The sequence below is a fragment of the Oncorhynchus tshawytscha genome, linkage group LG25 (genome assembly GCF_018296145.1).
Source record: "Oncorhynchus tshawytscha isolate Ot180627B linkage group LG25, Otsh_v2.0, whole genome shotgun sequence".
Classification (NCBI taxonomy): Eukaryota; Metazoa; Chordata; class Actinopteri; order Salmoniformes; family Salmonidae; genus Oncorhynchus; species Oncorhynchus tshawytscha.
Genome location: NC_056453.1, coordinates 11,148,058 through 11,167,319, shown reverse-complemented (window position 1 = coordinate 11,167,319; position 19,262 = coordinate 11,148,058). Strand labels below are relative to the sequence as shown.

Below are 19,262 nucleotides of genomic sequence, written 5' to 3'. Positions count from 1 at the left end.
TTAATTACGGTCTTTGTCAGGAAGAAATGGTCTTCACAACGAGCCAGGTGGCCCAAACTGCTGCATATTTCCCGACTCTGCTTGCACTGAACGCAAGAGAAGTGACACAATTTCGCAAGTTAATATTACCTACTAACATGCATTTATTTGAACTAAATGCGCAGGTTTAAAAAACATATATACTTCTGTATTGATTTTAAGAAAGGCATTGATGTTCATGGTTAGGTACATTTGTGCAGCGATTGTGCTTTTTTTCGCAAATATGCTTTTCAAAGTTGAAGTAGGCTGTGATTCGATGGTAAATTAACAGGCACCGCTTTGATTATATGCAACGCAGGACAAGCTAGTTAACCTAGTAATATCATCAACCATGTGTAGTTAACTAGTGATTATGTGAAGATTGACTGTTTTTTATAAGAAAAGGTTAATGCTAGCTAGCAACTTACCGTGGCTCCTTGCAGCCACAAGGTCCTTCAGATTGCTGCACTCGCGTAAAAGGTGGTCAACATGCCACGCAGTCTCCTTGCGGATTGCAATGTAATAGGCGCCCATCGATTGATATGAAAACTTGAAATTGGCCATAATTAAAATCGGTCAACCTCTAGCATGGATTCACTCGTCACTTTAATAAATGGAACACTAGCCACTTTAAATAATGTTTACATAATGCTTTACTCATCTCATATGTATATACTGTATTCTATTCTACTGTATTTTAGTCAATGCCACTCGGACATTGCTCGTCCTAATATTTATATTTCTTAATTTCATTCTTTTACTTTTAGATGTGTATTGTTGTGAATTCTTAGATACTACTGCACTGTTGGAGCTAGGAACACAAGCATTTCGCTACACCCGCAATAATATCTGCTAAATATATGTGTATGTGACCAATAAAATGTGATTTTGATTAGATTATACACCGATGCGCTCTGCAGAGATTGGTAGAACAGTGTGCAAAACATTGCATCCGGAGGACATTAGATTAGGATTTATTCCCCTAACCTAAAATTGTGATTTCTGTCATTGTGAGCACTGTGGGTGGACAACCTAATGGGTTATGCACCAAATGCATATGGGTACGGTAAATTTCACAAATGGCCGGTAAATTAAAATCTTCCCGTCACGTTGTCTGGCTCCATTTTCTTAACGGAAACCCTGACACACACGCACAAATGACACAAGCACAAACCCATTCATGCTGATGCATTTTAGCTCACACACTGGTGTTCAATGTGGAATTGGACAAGAGTGAGCGAGGCCTAAGAATGTTGATTGGTCTTCTTCCGGGATGACATTAGTGCTTGGCTGGGCCAGAGTGAGAGAAGGGCTGCTCTGTGTTGGCGAGGAGGCATGGTGCGGTGAGGGTGAAAGGGGGCTAGGCAGCAGAAGTGCAACAGTGGCGACTAAATCAGACAAACATCAAAAGGAGAGGTGAGCAGCAGGCTGATGGAAAGATCCCCTGTGAACTGACCAACAATGTTGCTGTAATGCTCGGACTGAAAAACAGAGAGAGACTGAGAGCGTGACTGTGAAATGCAAGACATGATGGGATAGAAAGCAAATGAGCTCAGAAGTGCCAGATAGATCAAATGTCATACGCTTCATAAACATGTGTGGACTAACAGTGAAATGCTCAGGCCCTTCACAACAATGCAGAGAAAAAAGGAGATATAATAGAAAAACAACAAATAATAAGTACACAATGAGAAACAATAACCAGTACCAGTACCTACCTAGTCATGTGCAGGGGTACAAGGTAATTTAGGTAGATATGTACATATAAGTAGGAATAAAGTGACTAGGCAACAGGATAGATAATAAAAAAGTAACAGGAGCGTATGTGATGAGTCAAAAGAGTTAGTGCAAAAGCTGTTCAGTGTCCTGTTGGTTCCAAACTTGTTGCATCGGTACCGCTTGCCGTGCGGTAGCAGAGAGAACAGTCTGACTTGGTGGCTGGAGTATGTTACAATTTTTAGGGCCTTCCTCTGACACCACCTGGTATAGAGGTGCTGGATGGTAGCGAGCACAGCCCTAGTGATGTACTGGGCCATACGCACTACCCTCTGTAGCGTCTTGCTGGTCGGAAACCAAGCAGTCGCCATACCAAGTGGTGATGCAGCCAATCAAGATGCTCAATGGTGCAGCTGTGGAACCTTTTGTGAATCTAAGGGCCCAAGCCCAATCTTTTCAGCCTCCTGACTGGGAAGAGGCTTTGTCATGCCCTCTTTCTTCATGACTATGTTGGTGTGTGTGGACTAGAGGTCGACCGATTAATCGGAATGGCCGATCAATTAGGGCCGGTTTCAAGTTTTCATAACAATCGGAAACCGGTGTTTTAGGGAGCCAATTTTGGCGATTTGAAAAAATATATATATAATTTTTAAATACCTTTATTTAACTAAGCAAGTCAGTTAAGAACTCATTCTTACTTTCAATGACGGCCTAGGAACGGTGGGTTAACTGCCTTGTTCAGGGGCAGAACGACAGATTTTCACCTTGTCAGCTCGGGGGATCCAATCTTGCAACCTTACAGTTAACTTAACGAGTCCAACGCTATAACCACCTGCCTCTCGTTGCACTCCACAAGGAGACTGCCTGTTACACGAATGCAGTAGAAGCCAAGGTAAGTTGCTAGCTAGCATTAAACTTATCTTATAAAAAACAATCAATTAATCATAATCACTAGTTATAACTACACATGGTTGATGATATTACTCGTTTATCTAGAGTGTCCTACGTTGCATATAATCGATGCAACGCTGGGGGATGATTTAACAAAAGCGCATTTGCGAAAAAAGCACAATTGTTGGACGACTGTACCTAACCATAAACACCAATGGCTTTCTTAAAATCAATTACACAGAAGTATACATTTTTAAACCTGCATATTTAGATAAAAGAAATCCAGGTTAGCAGGCAATATTAGCCAGGTGAAATTGTGTAATTTCTCTTGCGTTCATTGCATGCAGAGTCAGGGTATATGCAACAGTTTGGGCAGCCTGGCTCATTGCGAACTAATTTGCCAGGATTTTATGTAATTATGACATAACATTGAAGGTTGTGCAATGTAACAAGAATATTTAGACTTAGGGATGCCACCCGTTAGATGTTCCGTATTTCACTGAAATAAACGTTTTGTTTTCGAAATGATATTTTCCAGATTCGACCATATTAATGACCAAAGGCTCGTATTTGTGTGTTATTGTGTTATAATTAAGTCTATGATTTGATAGAGCAGTCTGACTGAGCGATGGTAGGCAGCAGCAGGCTCGTAAGCATTCATTCAAACAGCACTTTCGTGCGTTTTGCCTTCGCAAGCACAGAGCTGTTTATGACTTCAAGCCTATCAGCCTAATGTCTGGTGTAACCGATGTGAAATGGCTAGCTTGTTAGCTGGGTGTGCGCTAATAGCATTTCAAACGTCACTCGCTCTGAGACTTGGAGTAGTTATTCCCCTTGCTCTGCAAGGGCCGCGGCTTTTGTGGAGCGATGGGTAACGCTGCTTCGAGTGTGACTGTTGTCGATGTGTTCCTGGTTGTCGATGTATTCCCCCCCCAAGCAGACACATCGATGGCTCTGAACGAACTTTATTTGACTCTTTGCAAACTGGAATCTATACATCCTGAGGCTGCATTCATTGTAGCTGGGGATTTTAACAAGGCTAATCTGAAAACAAGACTCCCTAAATTGTATCAGCATATCGATTGCGCAACTAGGGCTGAAAAAACCTTGGATCATTGTTACTCTAACTTCCGCGACGCATATAAGGCCCTGCCCCGCCCTCCTTTCGGAAAAGCTGACCACGACTCCATTTTGCTGATCCCTGCCTACAGACAGAAACTAAAACAAGAAGCTCCCACGCTGAGGTCTGTCCAACGCTGGTCCGACCAAGCTGATTCCACACTCCAAGACTGCTTCCATCACGTGGACTGGGATATGTTTCGTATTGCATCAGATAACAACATTGACGAATACGCTGATTCGGTGTGCGAGTTCATTAGAACGTGCGTTGAAGATGTCATTCCCATAGCAACGATTAAAACATTCCCTAACCAGAAAACGTGGATTGATGGCAGCATTCGCATGAAACTGAAAGCGCGAACCACTGCTTTTAATCAGGGCAAGGTGACTGGTAACATGACCGAATACAAACAGTGCAGCTATTTCCTCCGCAAGGCTATCAAACAAGCTAAGCGTCAGCTCTCAATTCAACGGCTCAGACGCAAGAGGTATGTGGCAGGGTCTACAGTCAATCACGGACTACAAGAAGAAAACCAGCCCAGTCACGGACCAGGATGTCTTGCTCCCAGGCAGACTAAATAACTTTTTTGCCCGCTTTGAGGACAATACAGTGCCACTGACACGGCCTGCAACGAAAACATGCGGACTCTCCTTCACTGCAGCCGAGGTGAGTAAAACATTTAAACGTGTTAACCCTCGCAAGGCTGCAGGCCCAGACGGCATCCCCAGCCGCACCCTCAGAGCATGCGCAGACCAGCTGGCCGGTGTGTTCACGGACATATTCAATCAATCCCTATACCAGTCTGCTGTTCCCACATGCTTCAAGAGGGCCACCATTGTTCCTGTTCCCAAGAAAGCTAAGGTAACTGAGCTAAATGACTACCGCCCGTAGCACTCACTTCCGTCATCATGAAGTGCTTTGAGAGACTAGTCAAGGACCATATCACCTCCACCCTACCTGACACCCTAGACCCACTCCAATTTGCTTACCGCCCAAATAGGTCCACAGACGATGCAATCTCAACCACACTGCACGCTGCCCTAACCCATCTGGACAAGAGGAATACCTATGTGAGAATGCTGTTCATCGGCTACAGCTCGGCATTCAACACCATAGTACCCTCCAAGCTCGTCATCAAGCTCGAGACCCTGGGTCTCAACCCCGCCCTGTGCAACTGGGTACTGGACTTCCTGACGGGCCGCCCCCAGGTGGTGAGGGTAGGCAACAACATCTCCACCCCGCTGATCCTCAACACTGGGGCCCCACAAGGGTGCGTTATGAGCCCTCTCCTGTACTCCCTGTTCACCCACGACTGCGTGGCCACGCACGCCTCCAACTCAATCATCAAGTTTGCGGACGACACAACAGTGGTAGGCTTGATTACCAACAACGACGAGACGGCCTACAGGGAGGAGGTGAGGGCTCTCGGAGTGTGGTGTCAGGAAAATAACCTCACACTCAACGTCAACAAAACTAAGGAGATGATTGTGGACTTCAGGAAACAGCAGAGGGAACACCCCCCTATCCACATCGATGGAACAGTAGTGGAGAGGGTAGTCAGTTAAGTTCCACGGCATACACATCACAGACAAACTGAATTGGTCCACTCACACAGACAGCATCGTGAAGAAGGCGCAGCAGCGCCTCTTCAACCTCAGGAGGCTGAAGAAATTTGGCTTGTCACCAAAAGCACTCACAAACATCTACAGATGCACAATTGAGAGCATCCTGGCGGGCTGTATCACCGCCTGGTACGGCAACTGCTCCGCCCACAACCGTAAGGCTCTCCAGAGGGTAGTGAGGTCTGCACAACGCATCACCGGGGCAAACTACCTGCCCTCCAGGACACCTACACCACTCGATGTTACCGGAAGGCCATAAAGATCATCAAGGACAACAACCACCCGAGCCACTGCCTGTTCACCCCGCTATCATCCAGAAGGCGAGGTCAGTACAGGTGCATCAAAGCTGGGACCGAGAGACTGAAAAACAGCTTCTATCTCAAGGCCATCAGACTGTTAAACAGCCACCACTAACATTGAGTGGCTGCTGCCAACACACTGACTCAACTCCAGCCACTTTAATAATGGGAATTGATGGGAAATGATGTAAAATATATCACTAGCCACTTAAAACAATGCTACCTAATATAATGTTTACATACCCTACATTATTCATCTCATATGTATACGTATATACTGTACTCTATATCATCTACTGCATCCTTATGTAATACATGTATCACTAGCCACTTTAACTATGCCACTTTGTTTACATACTCATCTCATATGTATATACTGTACTCGATACCATCTACTGTATCTTGCCTAAGCTGCTCTGTACTATCACTCATTCATATATCTTTATGTACATATTCTTTATCCCCTTACACTGTGTATAAGACAGTATTTTTTTTTTGGAATTGTTAGTTAGATTACATGTTGGATTATTACTGCATTGACGGAACTAGAAGCACAAGCATTTCGCTACACTCGCATTAACATCTGCTAACCATGTGTATGTGACAAATAAAATATGATTTGATTTGGGTTCGAGCCCAAGTAGGGGCGAGGAGAGGGACGGAAGCTATACTGTTACACTGGCAATACTATAGTGCCTATAAGAACATCCAATAATCAAAGGTATATGAAATACAAATGGTATAGAGAAACAGTCCTATAAATACTCTATTAACTACAACCTGAAACCTCTTAACATGAGACTTTAATATTCTAAGGTAAAAGGAATCACCAACTTTCATATGTTTTCATGTTCTGAGCAAGGAACTTAAACGTTAGCTTTTTTACATGGCACATATTACACTTTTACTTCTCCAACACTTTGTTTTTGCATTATTTAAACCAAATTGAACATGTTAATGAGGCTAAATAGATTTTTATTGATGTATTATATTAAGTTAAAATACGTGTTCATTCGGTATTGTTGTAATTGTCATTATTACAAATACATTTAAAATTAAAATAAATAAAAAATGTATATTATTATTAGAATTTTTTTAAATCGACCGATTAATCGGTATCGGCTTTTTTGGTCCTCCAATAATCGGTATCGGCGTTGAAAAAAATCATAATCGGTCGACCTCTAGAGTGGACCATGATAATTCATTAGTGATGTGGACACCGAGGAACTTGAAGCTCTCGACCTGCTCCACTACAGCCTCGTCAATGTGGATGGGGTGTGCTCGGCCCTCTGATTCCTGTAGTCCACTATCAGCTCCTTTCTCCTACTTACATTGAGGTTTTTGTCCTGGCACCACAATGCCAGGTCTCTGACCTCCTCCCTGTAGACTGTCTTATCGTCATCTTAATGATGGTATTGGAATCGTGCACGGCCACGCAGTCATGGGTGAACAGGAAGTACGGGAGGGGAGTAAGCATGCACCCCAGAGGGGCCCCGTGTTGAGGGTCAGCATTGCGGATGGGTTGTTGCCTACCATCACCACCTGGGGGTGGCCCGCCAGGAAGTGCAGAAGCCAGTTGCAGAGAGCAATGTTTAATTCCAGAGTCCTTAGTGATGAGCTTGGAGGGCACTATGGTGTTGAATGCTGAGCTGTAGAAAATATTATGGATATACTGACAAGATACAGGTTTCTCTGCCCTAACAATGGGAGTTGTCCCAAAAAAAACACATCTAGCTCTCGCCTATCCTTTCTTTGGATTGGTGGATACATCTCATTATTGTAATCCTTTTTGAATATTCGATGAGGGTTGTTGACATCAACCATCAGTATTCAATGGAAAGAGATGCTATGCTACTAATCTCATGCCATGAATATGCATAACCATCGAGACAACTCCAATATAAATAGTTTTTTCTCAAAGTTGACAGATTTTCCACCAGGTGTTCCTTTTGTCCAGATGGAAAAGAGCAGTGTGGAGTGCAATAGAGATTGCATCATCTGTGGATCTGTTGAGGTGGTATGTGAATTGGAATGGTTCTAGGGTGTCTGGGATGATGGTGTTGACCAGCCTGTAGCCATGACAGGCCTTTCAAAGCATTTCATGGCTACAGGTGTGAGTGCTACGGCACGATAGTCTGGTAACCTGGGCGTTCTTGGACACAGGGACTATATGGTGGTCTGCTTGAAACATGTAGGTATTACAGACGGTCAGGGAGAGGTAGAATGTGTCAGTGAAGACACTTGCCAGCTGATCAGCGCATGTTCTGAGTACGCGTCCTGGTAATCCGTGTATATTAATCTGTTTAAAAGGTTTTTACTAACATTAACTACGAAGAGTGTGATCACAGTCGTCCAGAACAGCTGATGCTCTCATGCATGGTTCAGTGTTGATAGATTCGAAGCTAGCATAGAAGGTATTTAGCTCATCTGATAGGCTTGCGTCACTGGACAGATCGCAGCTGGGTTTCCCTTTATATATCGGAGATAGTTTGCAAGCCCTCCCACATGCGACGAGAGTCAGAGCTGGTGTAGTAGGATTGGATCTTGGTCCTGTATTGACGCTTTGCCTGTTTGATGGTTCGTCTGAGGGCGTATCGGGATTTCTTAGAAGAGTCCGGATGTGTGTCCAGCTCCTTGAAAGCGGCAGCTCTAGCCTTTAACTCAGTGTGGATGTTGCCTGTCATCTATGGCTTCTGGTTGGGAAATGTACCTACGGTCCTGAAGTAAACAAAAATGTTATCCCTAGGCTATATTTCAGAGCTAGTATATAAAATGAGATGCTCTTTGATATAAACATTACATATTTATTCCAGTCAGAACGCTGCAGCATGTTTAAAAGGGATACTGTGATATTTTGAGATTCAGGAAGTTTAATTACCCAGAGTCAGAGAAACTCATGGATACCATTTTTATGTCTCTGGGTGCAGTTTTGAGATGATTTAAGTTAGCATATCGTGAGCTTAGCACAATTGCTGAAAGTCTCCCAGGACAGTAGCCAGCAGCCTTTCAAAAGCAGGGAAATAGACCTAACTACTCCAAAGATGGGTGGTTGGTCATTGTTTTTTTTAGTCTCAAAAAGCTAGTTATCCATTTTATAAAATGTTAATTTTACTGATTATCATGAGAAACGAGATCTATCCACTTCCTCATTGTGTCCATGAATTATGAAGAAGCATAAATATGCAACAGTGTGTGTGTGAGGCTGTGTGTGCAAGCCACTCCTCCTACCATTGCGCTAGGACACACACACACACACACACTCTCTCTAAAACCCAGCAGGGACTGGGCATGTGGACAATGACCTGCAGTCACCAGAACTGGTCTCTCTCAAGAGGTAACATAAATTAGAAAATAACCTTGAGCCCCTCATCTCAACCAGCAGCCTGGAGATCATATGTATTCTGAACACACTCGCTGTAGCCTATACATGAGCATGAAAAATAGCTGCTGGTTACAATGTGCATGAATTATTGATGTACTGCTGCTATACAGCTTGTTAGGCGCTACGATTTCCTCAACAATCAGATAACTCAAAGACCCATCTGCAAAGAAGAGTGGCTGGTCCAAGGTGTTGAGGGGACTTCACACGGTGTGCTGCTTCTTCTTCAAATGGAGCCTTTGTGGGGTTTAGGAGGTAGGCACAGTATCAAAAGAGAAAACAGACTAGGTTGAGACATGGAACAGGTTTGAAATAGAATGATACAGGGAGGTAATACCTGCATTTTCCTGATTAGAAACTCTCCTTTTTATTTTCTGTTTCAAAACATTTTGCTACAGTGTGCTGTACAGCACAACCTGAATGGTTGCCAATGGTATGTCACCTCATCTCTTTGGGTCTGTTCATCTTAGGGCAGAAACGAGGTGTTTATAAAGCAGACCGATGAGCAATTCAACATTAGGAGGTCCTCCCCAGATGATTGATCTGTTAGTTCTCCTCCTCCATCCATGCAACATTCACTCCATTTATCCTAATTGAGGTATCCATGGAGCAGGGGCAACTGCATGTGTGTGTGGGGGGGAAGTGAGAGTAAGAAAGGAAGGCATAAAGAGAAAGAGGGCGAGAAAGAAATTGACAGAGAGGGGGCGAAGAAAGGAGCAAAAGACGCTAGTGTTTGAACTGATAAATCTTTGTGTAGTCCCTGCTCCACACCCCCCAGACAGTCCGCCAGCCCTGATTAATTACAAGCCTAATCTGCGACAGCTCTGAACACAGGTGTCACCGTCCCTCCCCATAACTAACCACTACCCAGTGAATAGGTAGGTTTACATTACCAATCCATGCAATAAATCTAAGATTGCCGGGCCTAACGCACGATGACAGTACTTTCAACATCTTATATGATTGGGTGGCGTGGAGTCAAACAAATATAGAGGCTCCAGCAGACATGGAGAGTTGGTGGGTGGGGGTGGGGTTATGAATTGTCTTATGAACTGTGTTTCATGCAGCATCAATGACTTTATGATCCATGGGCCCCTTTTCAAGAGCCATGGTAGATTTTTATGTCGCATTACTGATACAAACCAGCAGTCTTATGGGGACTCAGTCAGTACTGCTCATAATGTTTGTAGATAGTGAGGTGGTTACCTTTTACCTTACCATTACTGGATACACTGTGTGTGTGTGTTGCTGTTAAGCAAGCTGAGCCCCCCCGAGAAGAAACTGTTACATTTCTTCTATGTTGAAACCATTAAGAAGGAAGCTACACTGTACATTGAAACCGTCACTGCAGCCCCTCAGTGTAACTTGACAGATGAACTCAGAAAAAATACATGGGTGGGATAAGTTGGTTTAAGTCAGCCTAACCTTTGAAAATATATGTGAATGGAAATTTCACTGCCCTCCCACACAAACTCCAACAGGCATAGTCTCTAATGTAGCTAAATTTACATTCAAATTAGTGGATTCGGCTAATTTAGCCACACCCGTTACTGACAGGTGTATACAAAATAAAAATCGAGCACACAGCCACGCAATCTCCATAGACAAACATTGGCAGTAGAATTGCCTTACTAAGAGCTCAGTGATGTTCAACGTGCCAGTCATACGATGCCACCTTTCCAACAAGTCAGTTTGTCAAATTTCTGCCATGCTAGAGCTGTCCCCGTCAACTGTAAATACTGTTATTGTGAAGTGGAAACGTCTAGAAGCAACAATGGCTCAGCTGCGAAGTGGAAGGCCACACAAGCTCACAGAATGGGACCGCAGAGTGCTGAAGCGTGTAAAAATCATCTATCCTCGGGTGCAACACTCACTGCAGAGTTCAAAACTGCCTCTGGAAGCAACGTCTGGACAATAACTGTTTGTCAGGAGCTTCATGAAATGGGTTCCCATGGCCGAGCAGCCGCACACAAGAATAAGATCACCATGCACAATGTCAAGCATTGGCTGGAGTGCACAGCTCGCCACCAATGGACTCTGGAGCAGTGGAAACACCTTCTCTGGAGTGATGAATCACTCTTCACCATATGACAGTCCGACGGACTAATCTGGGATTGGCGGGTGCCAGGAAAACGCTACTTGCCCCAACGCATAGTGCCAACTGTAAAGTTTAGAGGAGGAATAATGGTCAAGGGCTGTTTTTCATGGTTCGGGCTAGTCCCCTTAGTTCCAGTGAAGGGAAATCTTAACACTACAACATACAATGATATTCTAGACAATTCTGTGCTTCCAACTTTGTGGCAACAGTTTGGGGATGGCCCTTTCCTGTTTCAACATGACAATGCCCCAGTGCACAAAGCGAGGTCCATACAGAAATGGTTTGTTGAGATTGGTGTGGAAGAACTTGACTGACCTGCATAGAGCGCTGACACCAATGAACACTTTTGGGATGAATTAATACGTTAATGAGCACTGTCTGTATCCAATGGGAGCATGGGTTACATTTACATGCTATGGAAATACATGTCATGTTGATTTTACAACAGCTAGTTAGCAATATCCCCAGACTGTACTCGGGTCCAAACAGACATAAGATTATCAGTTGAATGTTGTGTCGGTCTGTACCATTGCGGTACTGATGCACGAACAGGACACTACCCACAAGCCATAAGACTGCTAAATAATTAACCAAATAGCTACCCGGACTATCTACATTGATCCCCTTTTGCACCAACTCATCACATACACTGCTGCTACGGCTTATTATCTATCCTATTGCCTAGTCACTTTATCCCTACCTATATGTTCATATCTACCCAAATTAATTTGTACCCCTGCAACATTAACTCAGTACTGGTACACCGTGTATACTCTGTGTGTACAAAACATTTCTTACACCTGCTCTTTCCATGACAAACCGACTAGGTGAATAGAGGTGAAAGCTATGATCCCTTAATGGATGTCCCTTGTTAAATCCACTTGAAAACAGTGTAGATGAAGAGGAGGAGACAGGTTAAAGAAGGATGTTTAAGCCTTGAGACATGGATTGTGTATGTGTGCCATTCAGATGGTGAATGGGGAAGACAAAAGTGCCTTTGAACAGGGTATGGTAGTAGTTGCCAGGCACGCTGGTTTTGAGTGTGCACCCCAACGTGGAACTGCAATGCAGCTGGGTTTTTAACGCTCAATAGTTTCCTGTGTATATCAAGAATAGTCCAACACCCAAAGGAGATCCAGCCAACTTGACAACTGTGGGAAGCATTGGAGTCAACATGGGCCAGCATCCATGGGGAACGCTTTCGACACCTTGTAGAGTTTATGCCCCAATGAATTGAGGCTGTTCTAAGGGCAAAATTGGGTCCAACTCAATATTAGGAAGGTTTTCCTAACATTTTGTACACTCAGTGTATATACCCAAGTTATCATTACTCATTATACATTTATTCCTCGTGTTACAATTTTTCTGTTTCTCTGCATTGTCGAAAAAGGCCAGTAAGTAAGCATTTCATAGTTAGTTTACACCTGTTTACGAAACATGTGACAAATACAATTTTATTTGATGAGCGCTGATGGCGTACCATAAAAGTAGATATAGAGGTATTGCACATTTGGATGAGACAACCAAAGTACTGTGTTCATGTTCTTCAGGAAGCATGGCATGATTTACTTATTTTCAATGTAACCACAAGATACTTTCCAGAGAGACCAGCAATGTAGCTAGCTGGGAATGCAATGACGTTACTCTTAAAAATGTAAACCCCATTTGTTTTTTAAATTCAATTCAGTCTGGTATTAGAACGGTAGCCCCTATGTGCAAAATCGGTGTGTCTGCGGACAGCTGAGTATCTTGGCTATTGATCGGTGCCTTCAAATCTTTGGTGTGACTTACTACCATATATGAGCATACAAATTAATAAGGGAAGGCCAAGCCGATGACCTCATTTCAAGATGGCTGCTACCTCCATTCCGGTTAGCGTTGCGAAGCATGAACAAAATAAACACAGAATACGTTGATACACACCGATTGCAGGGACTCCACAGACCATGAGAATATCTTATGTGTCTGCCTGTGATCTACCGTTATTGATCACCAGCCCCGAGAGTTAAAATATTTATTTTACACAACATTTTCACCAAACATCTTACAAGGTACGCCTAGATTTGGTCTGTGTTTGAGCTATAGATACATGGTTGGTATGAAGTTCATCTTTAAGCTGGTAGGAACAAATCTAGCCTATTTCGATGACGTATGACTTAATGGCAAAATCAAAATGTCCAATGAGTGACTAGGTTGGGAAATATAAGAAATATAAAAAAAACACTTGGATATCCCCTGTATGTTCCCTGACACCACCACAATGTTTGTGAGAGGTTGATGTGGTAAGAATGTTGTTTTAATAGTGAACAATAACTTTTAGGCACATCCTGTGCAATTAGAACATTTGGACCCTTTGGAGCGTTTAAAAGGACACTTGAATGTACCCAGGATTCCCCATTTGAGCTGGCAGCGTAGCCTAGTGGTTAGAGCATTGGACTAGTAAACGAAAAGTTGCAAGATCTAATCCCCGAGCTGACAAGGTACAAAATCTGTCGTTCTGCCCCTGAACAAGGCAGTTAACCCTCTGTTCCTAGGCCGTCATTGAAAATAAGAATTTGCTCTTAACTGACTTGCCTAGTTAAATAAAGGTAAAATAAAAAATACATTTCTAGTTGTTAGCTCTATCAATCCCATTTTGTATGCTATTGTTCACATGCTGTGGAAGCCATCTGATGAATTTCCAGGTCTAGTCATCAATAACTCACTTATAGCTTGTCAATGAAAGATGACTCAAAAGAAAAACTTGTGTGCTTGTATTCTGAACTATGTAACTCCTGATCATTTCCTCAGTCTCCCAGATGTTCTCTTTCCAAATATACCAAGTTATTACATGTCAGAATCTTGTAATTACACATGAATATCAGTTACTTTTGGGTATGTCTATTTAGACGGAAATCTACATTTTGCCATTACATTTAAGTTTCGAACTGGGAGTGCTTAAACAGGATCGCGCACACATGGGCAGAGTTGACACTCAGATTTTGTGATACAAGAGACGCAGGGGGTTTAGGTAGTGAGCTGAGCTAACGAACAGTCTCTCACACACAAACCCTCAGTCAGTGTCAATTTTGTCTAAAACTGCAGCAGTCCGCGTAAGCAAACTTACAAGTGCCCAAGCCGAGAAAAAGAAATGCCTGAAAATGTGTGCCTAGCTAACGTTGGACAAGGTCTATCCGTGCAAGGGAAACAGTAGCATATATCACCAGTTAATCGGGGGGGGGAACAGGGTCTTTCACACACTCTACGAGTTGCCTCTTCGTGTGTGGCTTGGTAACAATGACGATGTACGACAGCTAGCCAGAGAGACGTTGTAGGCACTGTTCTCTCGAGAAGCGGTCTGCATACATGTTCTGAGCGAGTTAGTAGTAGCCAACGTTAGCTAACTAACGTTTAAAATGTTTACCTTGCGTTTCCTGGTTTCAGCTGACCCACTCCACACAAAGCATTGGTAAATGACCCGTAGATTCTGTTTCCAGTTATCCACTTTGAACCCGTTCACATGGGGGCACCCGGCTGGACTCATGACAGTAACAACATTCGTTTTGTGTATTTTTAACGATGAAACGTGTTCCGTCCTAGTCCTGACGTTAAAGAATTAGCTAGCTAAGTTAGTTACGTTTAACGTTAGTTAGCCAGTTATCCGCCGATTGTTCCGATTCGGCTAGCTTGAGAGGTAGCCACAGCTAAATCGGAGGTAAAATGCAGTACACATCAAAGCAATCCTTGAGTAATCCCATTCCAGAATTTTGACATATTTTTCCCAAATTAAATCCACATTTGGGTGGTATTGGTCGTTGGCCACACTTCGGAAGCTATATCCTTAGTTCCAGTTATTTTAGCTAGCTAATGTTCGGCAATGGAATTTCCACAGAACACCGCGAGCGTTGCTGCAAGCCCCACCTCATTCATTTCTCGATCGGCCAATGGAAAGGAGTGCCTGGTTTTGATTGGCGTGTGTGGGTATCGTTTCCGTATTATGTCCCGCCCCTATTTGGAAACTGATATTGTGATTGGCTCAATTATTTATTACGCGCCTTATCCGTTCGTAAAACGACTCCCATTGGCTACTGAAGCGCTGGTACTGTACATTAGACTCAAATATTGTTATAACTAACCTCGTTTTTCTATCTGTGTTACACTGTTCGAAACAAATACAGAGGCTTTGTCTTTTGGGCGAAAGGCCACCATGCTTCCTCTCCAGTGGTCCTCTTTCCTTGGTGGACACACTCTTTTCACGACATTTCGCCCGGTGGGCGGCGCTATACATCAAGGTGGGCGTACAGTTCTGCAAGCATATGGGTGCACACAGGGCGAGAACTGAACCAAGCACTTGCGTAAATTCGGATCGAATCCGGATCGTGGAATCTATTTAACCCACTGTTTAACTACAGTAAAGGATGTTACTGTTTTATCAGGGAGTAACAAAGATAAAGTAATGTCATTGTTGAATTCACATTATGCTTGCTATTTCATACAACCACAGAATAGAAAGAAGCTGAACAAAGATTTAGTATTAGAATTTGTTTAAAGTTCAGAGATATCGTTCACTCATAGTAATGAGACAGGATGTGTAAGTATGCCTCCAGGATAATATGATAAAGTTGGCCTCATGTATTCACCTTATTTAAGAACCTGGAAAACAAAACAATGTCTGAACGTTCAGTTTTGTGGAGGACATGCGTTGTGATATTCTTGCCGTTTTTGCGAACATTAGCTAGCTAGCTCAAAATGTCGTAAAATTACACCAAGAAAAACCTTTCAAAGTTGAATGGCAAGTCTGGGCCACATCTGCGGATTATTCAAGAGTGGGAGGACGATATGAAAAAATGGCCACATATCACCTACAAAGACTTCTTCAATTATTTAATATTGTCTGTCTGTGTGGATGGCTCAGAGATGAGGAGCTACAAAAGCACAGATGCATATCAATACCTCCACAGTGGCAAAGTTGGGTGGGTGTTTATTCACTTATTCACTTTGAGGATGACAACCTGGTGTTCCTCAAAGCAGATGTCCAGCCCAGTCAGACCAAAACACACCATCATTCTGCCTGGATTCTTGTATCATCTTGTATCATCATCATCGGTGGAGACTGCAGGGTGTTCAGGTTGTAGGGGCAGGGGAAGTCTTGCAGTCATGCAGCTGCAGTACTATGGAAAGTAGCAAGCTCCCTGTCTTTTTGTTTATGACTGATACGTTTGATGTTAGCTAGTTACTTAGCTAGCTAGCTAATTGTGATTATACCATATCACTGACCAGAACTGATAACGTTAACTATTACAACATGCACACACAGTTCTTGGTTTCAATGGCTCATTGTGTAAGTATATCAGTCTAATCTCGAATGACAATGAGGTAGGTACAGAATCAAGGTGAATTTTACAAGGAAATTGGTAATTACCAGCATAACTTAAACCTACTAGTTAAAATGGAACTGTTTAAACTAGTCAACTGTGAGCACCATGTAAACCAGTGTTCTGTACTGTAATTTACTATTCTAACAGTAGTTTTTTTTGCTGAAGGTGCAGAATGCTATCTATGGAGGATTGACATGGATGTCCTGTACATACTGTATGAGCAATGCCAGTGGAACTCAGAGACGCAGCGGAATTTAGCTCCAAAAAGGTTGAGCGGGATATGTTTCAAACATCACAAACCAAGTGACGAGTTCTCTGACAGAAACCTGCCCGCTTCTCCATCTCTACCTCTCCCACAACGCACTTAAGAAGAGTTTGGAAGGGGACAATGTTCCAGTGGAGATCCTTCTGCACAAATGTATCAAAGCTAAACCAAACAGTAATCAAGTTCTAGCAACAGCTACAGCAGCCTCATGGTGAACATGGCATAAATATGCAGTGTCAGAAATGCTGTCATTTGATGATGTTTATGTTAAGCTGGAGGAGTGTAAATGTGCCACCTTGAAGGAGGTCACTAAAGCACAGAGAGCCTCCCATGCGTGTTATGACGCACGTAAACTTCGGATCCCTTATAGCTCAGCAAAGAAGTTTCCCGTGCGCACCACAAAAAATCCCGACAACTTTGTGTGGGAGCATCTCTTCTCCATGTCCCATGGGAACTCAGCAACCACATTTGGCAAGGAGAACGAGCAGGTGGCTTACACACTTCTAGAAATCAAATGTCCTGTTCTGAGTAAGAAGTGTGAGTCTCTGACTAAACTGTTCTCTGGCAAACTCACTGATGTGAAACTGGTTGATGCCTCAGCGGCAACCTAATGGAGCCCGTGGGTACTACTTGCAGGTGCAAATGGGCATGTTCTACACAGGACTGGAGAGATGCAAACTACTTGTCTGGGCTCCATCCAAGCAAGTTGTTATTGATGTGCCATTTGATGTGAAGTTCTGTGCTGATGTTATTCCTAAACTGAAGGCATTCTATTTCACACATGCTGCCAAGGATAGTAGATGAGTTCCAGTCATTCAGACTAACTCTGTGCTCCAAATATGTTAATCTATGTGGTATTTAGACTCGGGGCCTAATACTTTGTGTTTTTAAATAGGTCTTGTATTTTGTGCCTGGTAAAGCTCTCTGTCAGCTCTACCTTATTATCTAAGCATAACTCTTGATTTGTGTTTTTTTGTTGTTGTCTTGTACAGCTTTCTTCTTACATGTTTATCTAATGGCTAAAGATAACTCCTTGTGATTTATTAATACTTGAAATGTACCTTGTATAGCTCTTTATTTTCATATGGCACTTAATGAACTCATCTAAGCATACCATAACACATCTTGTACTTAGCAAATTATGGTGTTAATGAAACACAATGAAATTCCACTTTGTTGACATTTTCCTTGATACTTAACATTCTGAAAGGAAGGACGGGGGAGGCATGTCTAAGGGTTTCAAATGTCTTTTCAGTTTGATTCTGGGTTTGGTTTTCAAGGGCAAAAATTAAGAAAACAGTGTGGCACTTGATAAACAGTTGTCTTCCCTTTTGGTCTGTTAGAGACATTTTGGTGTTGAAGAAAATGTATTTTAAATAGATGTAATAATGCATGATAGAAGCACCTAGTGGATGCCTGTAATTATCAGGAACAGGCAAAGTTACAGTACATTTAAAATGTCAGAACATAAAAATAATTCAGATTAAATAGTAAACTATATATATAGTGCATTCCGAAAGTATTCAGACCCCTTGACTTTTTCCACATTTTGTTACTTTACAGCTTTATTCTAAAATGTATTAAATATTTTTTCCCCCTCATCAATCTGCACACAAAACCCAATAATGACAAAGCAAAAACTTGTTTTTGGAAATGTTTGCAAAATTGTAAAATAAAAAAAAGAATATCAAGTTTCCGTAAAATGTCAGACCCGTTGCTCGGTTCTTTGTTGAAGCAGCTTTGGCAGCAATTACAGCCTTTAGTCTTCTTGGGTATGGCGCTACAAGCTTGGCACACCTGTATCTCTGCAGATCCTCTCAAGCTCTGTCAGGTTGGATGGGGCTGAGTTGCTGCACAGCTATTTTCAGGGCTCTCCAGAGATGTCAGATGGGGTTCATGTCCGGGATCTGGCGGGCCACTCAAGGACATTCAGAGACTTGTCCCAAAGCCACTCCTGCGTTGTCTTGGCTGTGTTCTTAGGGTTGTTGTCCTTTCCTGACTAGTCTCACAGTCCCTGCCGCTGAAAAACATCCCCACAGGATGATGCTGCCACCACCATGCTCCACCGTAGGGATGGTGCCAGGTTTCCTCCAGATTCGGATAGGCATTCAGGCCAAAGAGTTAAATCTTTGTTTCCTCAGACCAGAGAATTTTGTTTCTCATGGTCTGAGAGTCTTTTAGGCAAACTTCAAGTGGGCTGTCAAGTGCCTTTTACTGAGGAGTGGCTTCCATCTGGCCACTCTACCATAAAGGCCTGATTGGTGGAGTGCTGCAGAGATGGTTGTCCTTCTGAAAGGTTCTCCCATCTCCACAGAGGAACTATGGAGCTCTGTCAGTGACCATCGGGTTCTTGGTCACCTCCAGTACCAAGGCCCTTCTCCTCCGATTGCTCAGGTTGGCAAGGCAGCCAGCTCTAGGAAGAGTCTTGGTGGTTCCAAATTTCTCCCAGTTAATGATGGAGGCCACGGTGTCCTTGGGGACCTTCAATGCTGCAGAA

General features: G+C 43.0%; 1 protein-coding gene across 2 annotated transcripts in view; it reads right to left on the bottom strand.

Moving 5' to 3' along the window:
* Window positions 1-15,044, bottom strand: part of LOC112224196 (ubiquitin carboxyl-terminal hydrolase 22) — a 48,626-nt gene extending 33,582 nt beyond the window's left edge. For both annotated transcript variants that reach the window (XM_024387600.2, XM_024387601.2), the window contains exon 1: window positions 14,547-15,044. In XM_024387600.2, the coding sequence (XP_024243368.2) occupies window positions 14,547-14,666 (120 nt within the window). In that variant the 5' untranslated portion in view covers window positions 14,667-15,044. The remainder of the gene's footprint in view (window positions 1-14,546) is intronic.
* Between the last annotated feature and the right edge of the window lie 4,218 nt (window positions 15,045-19,262).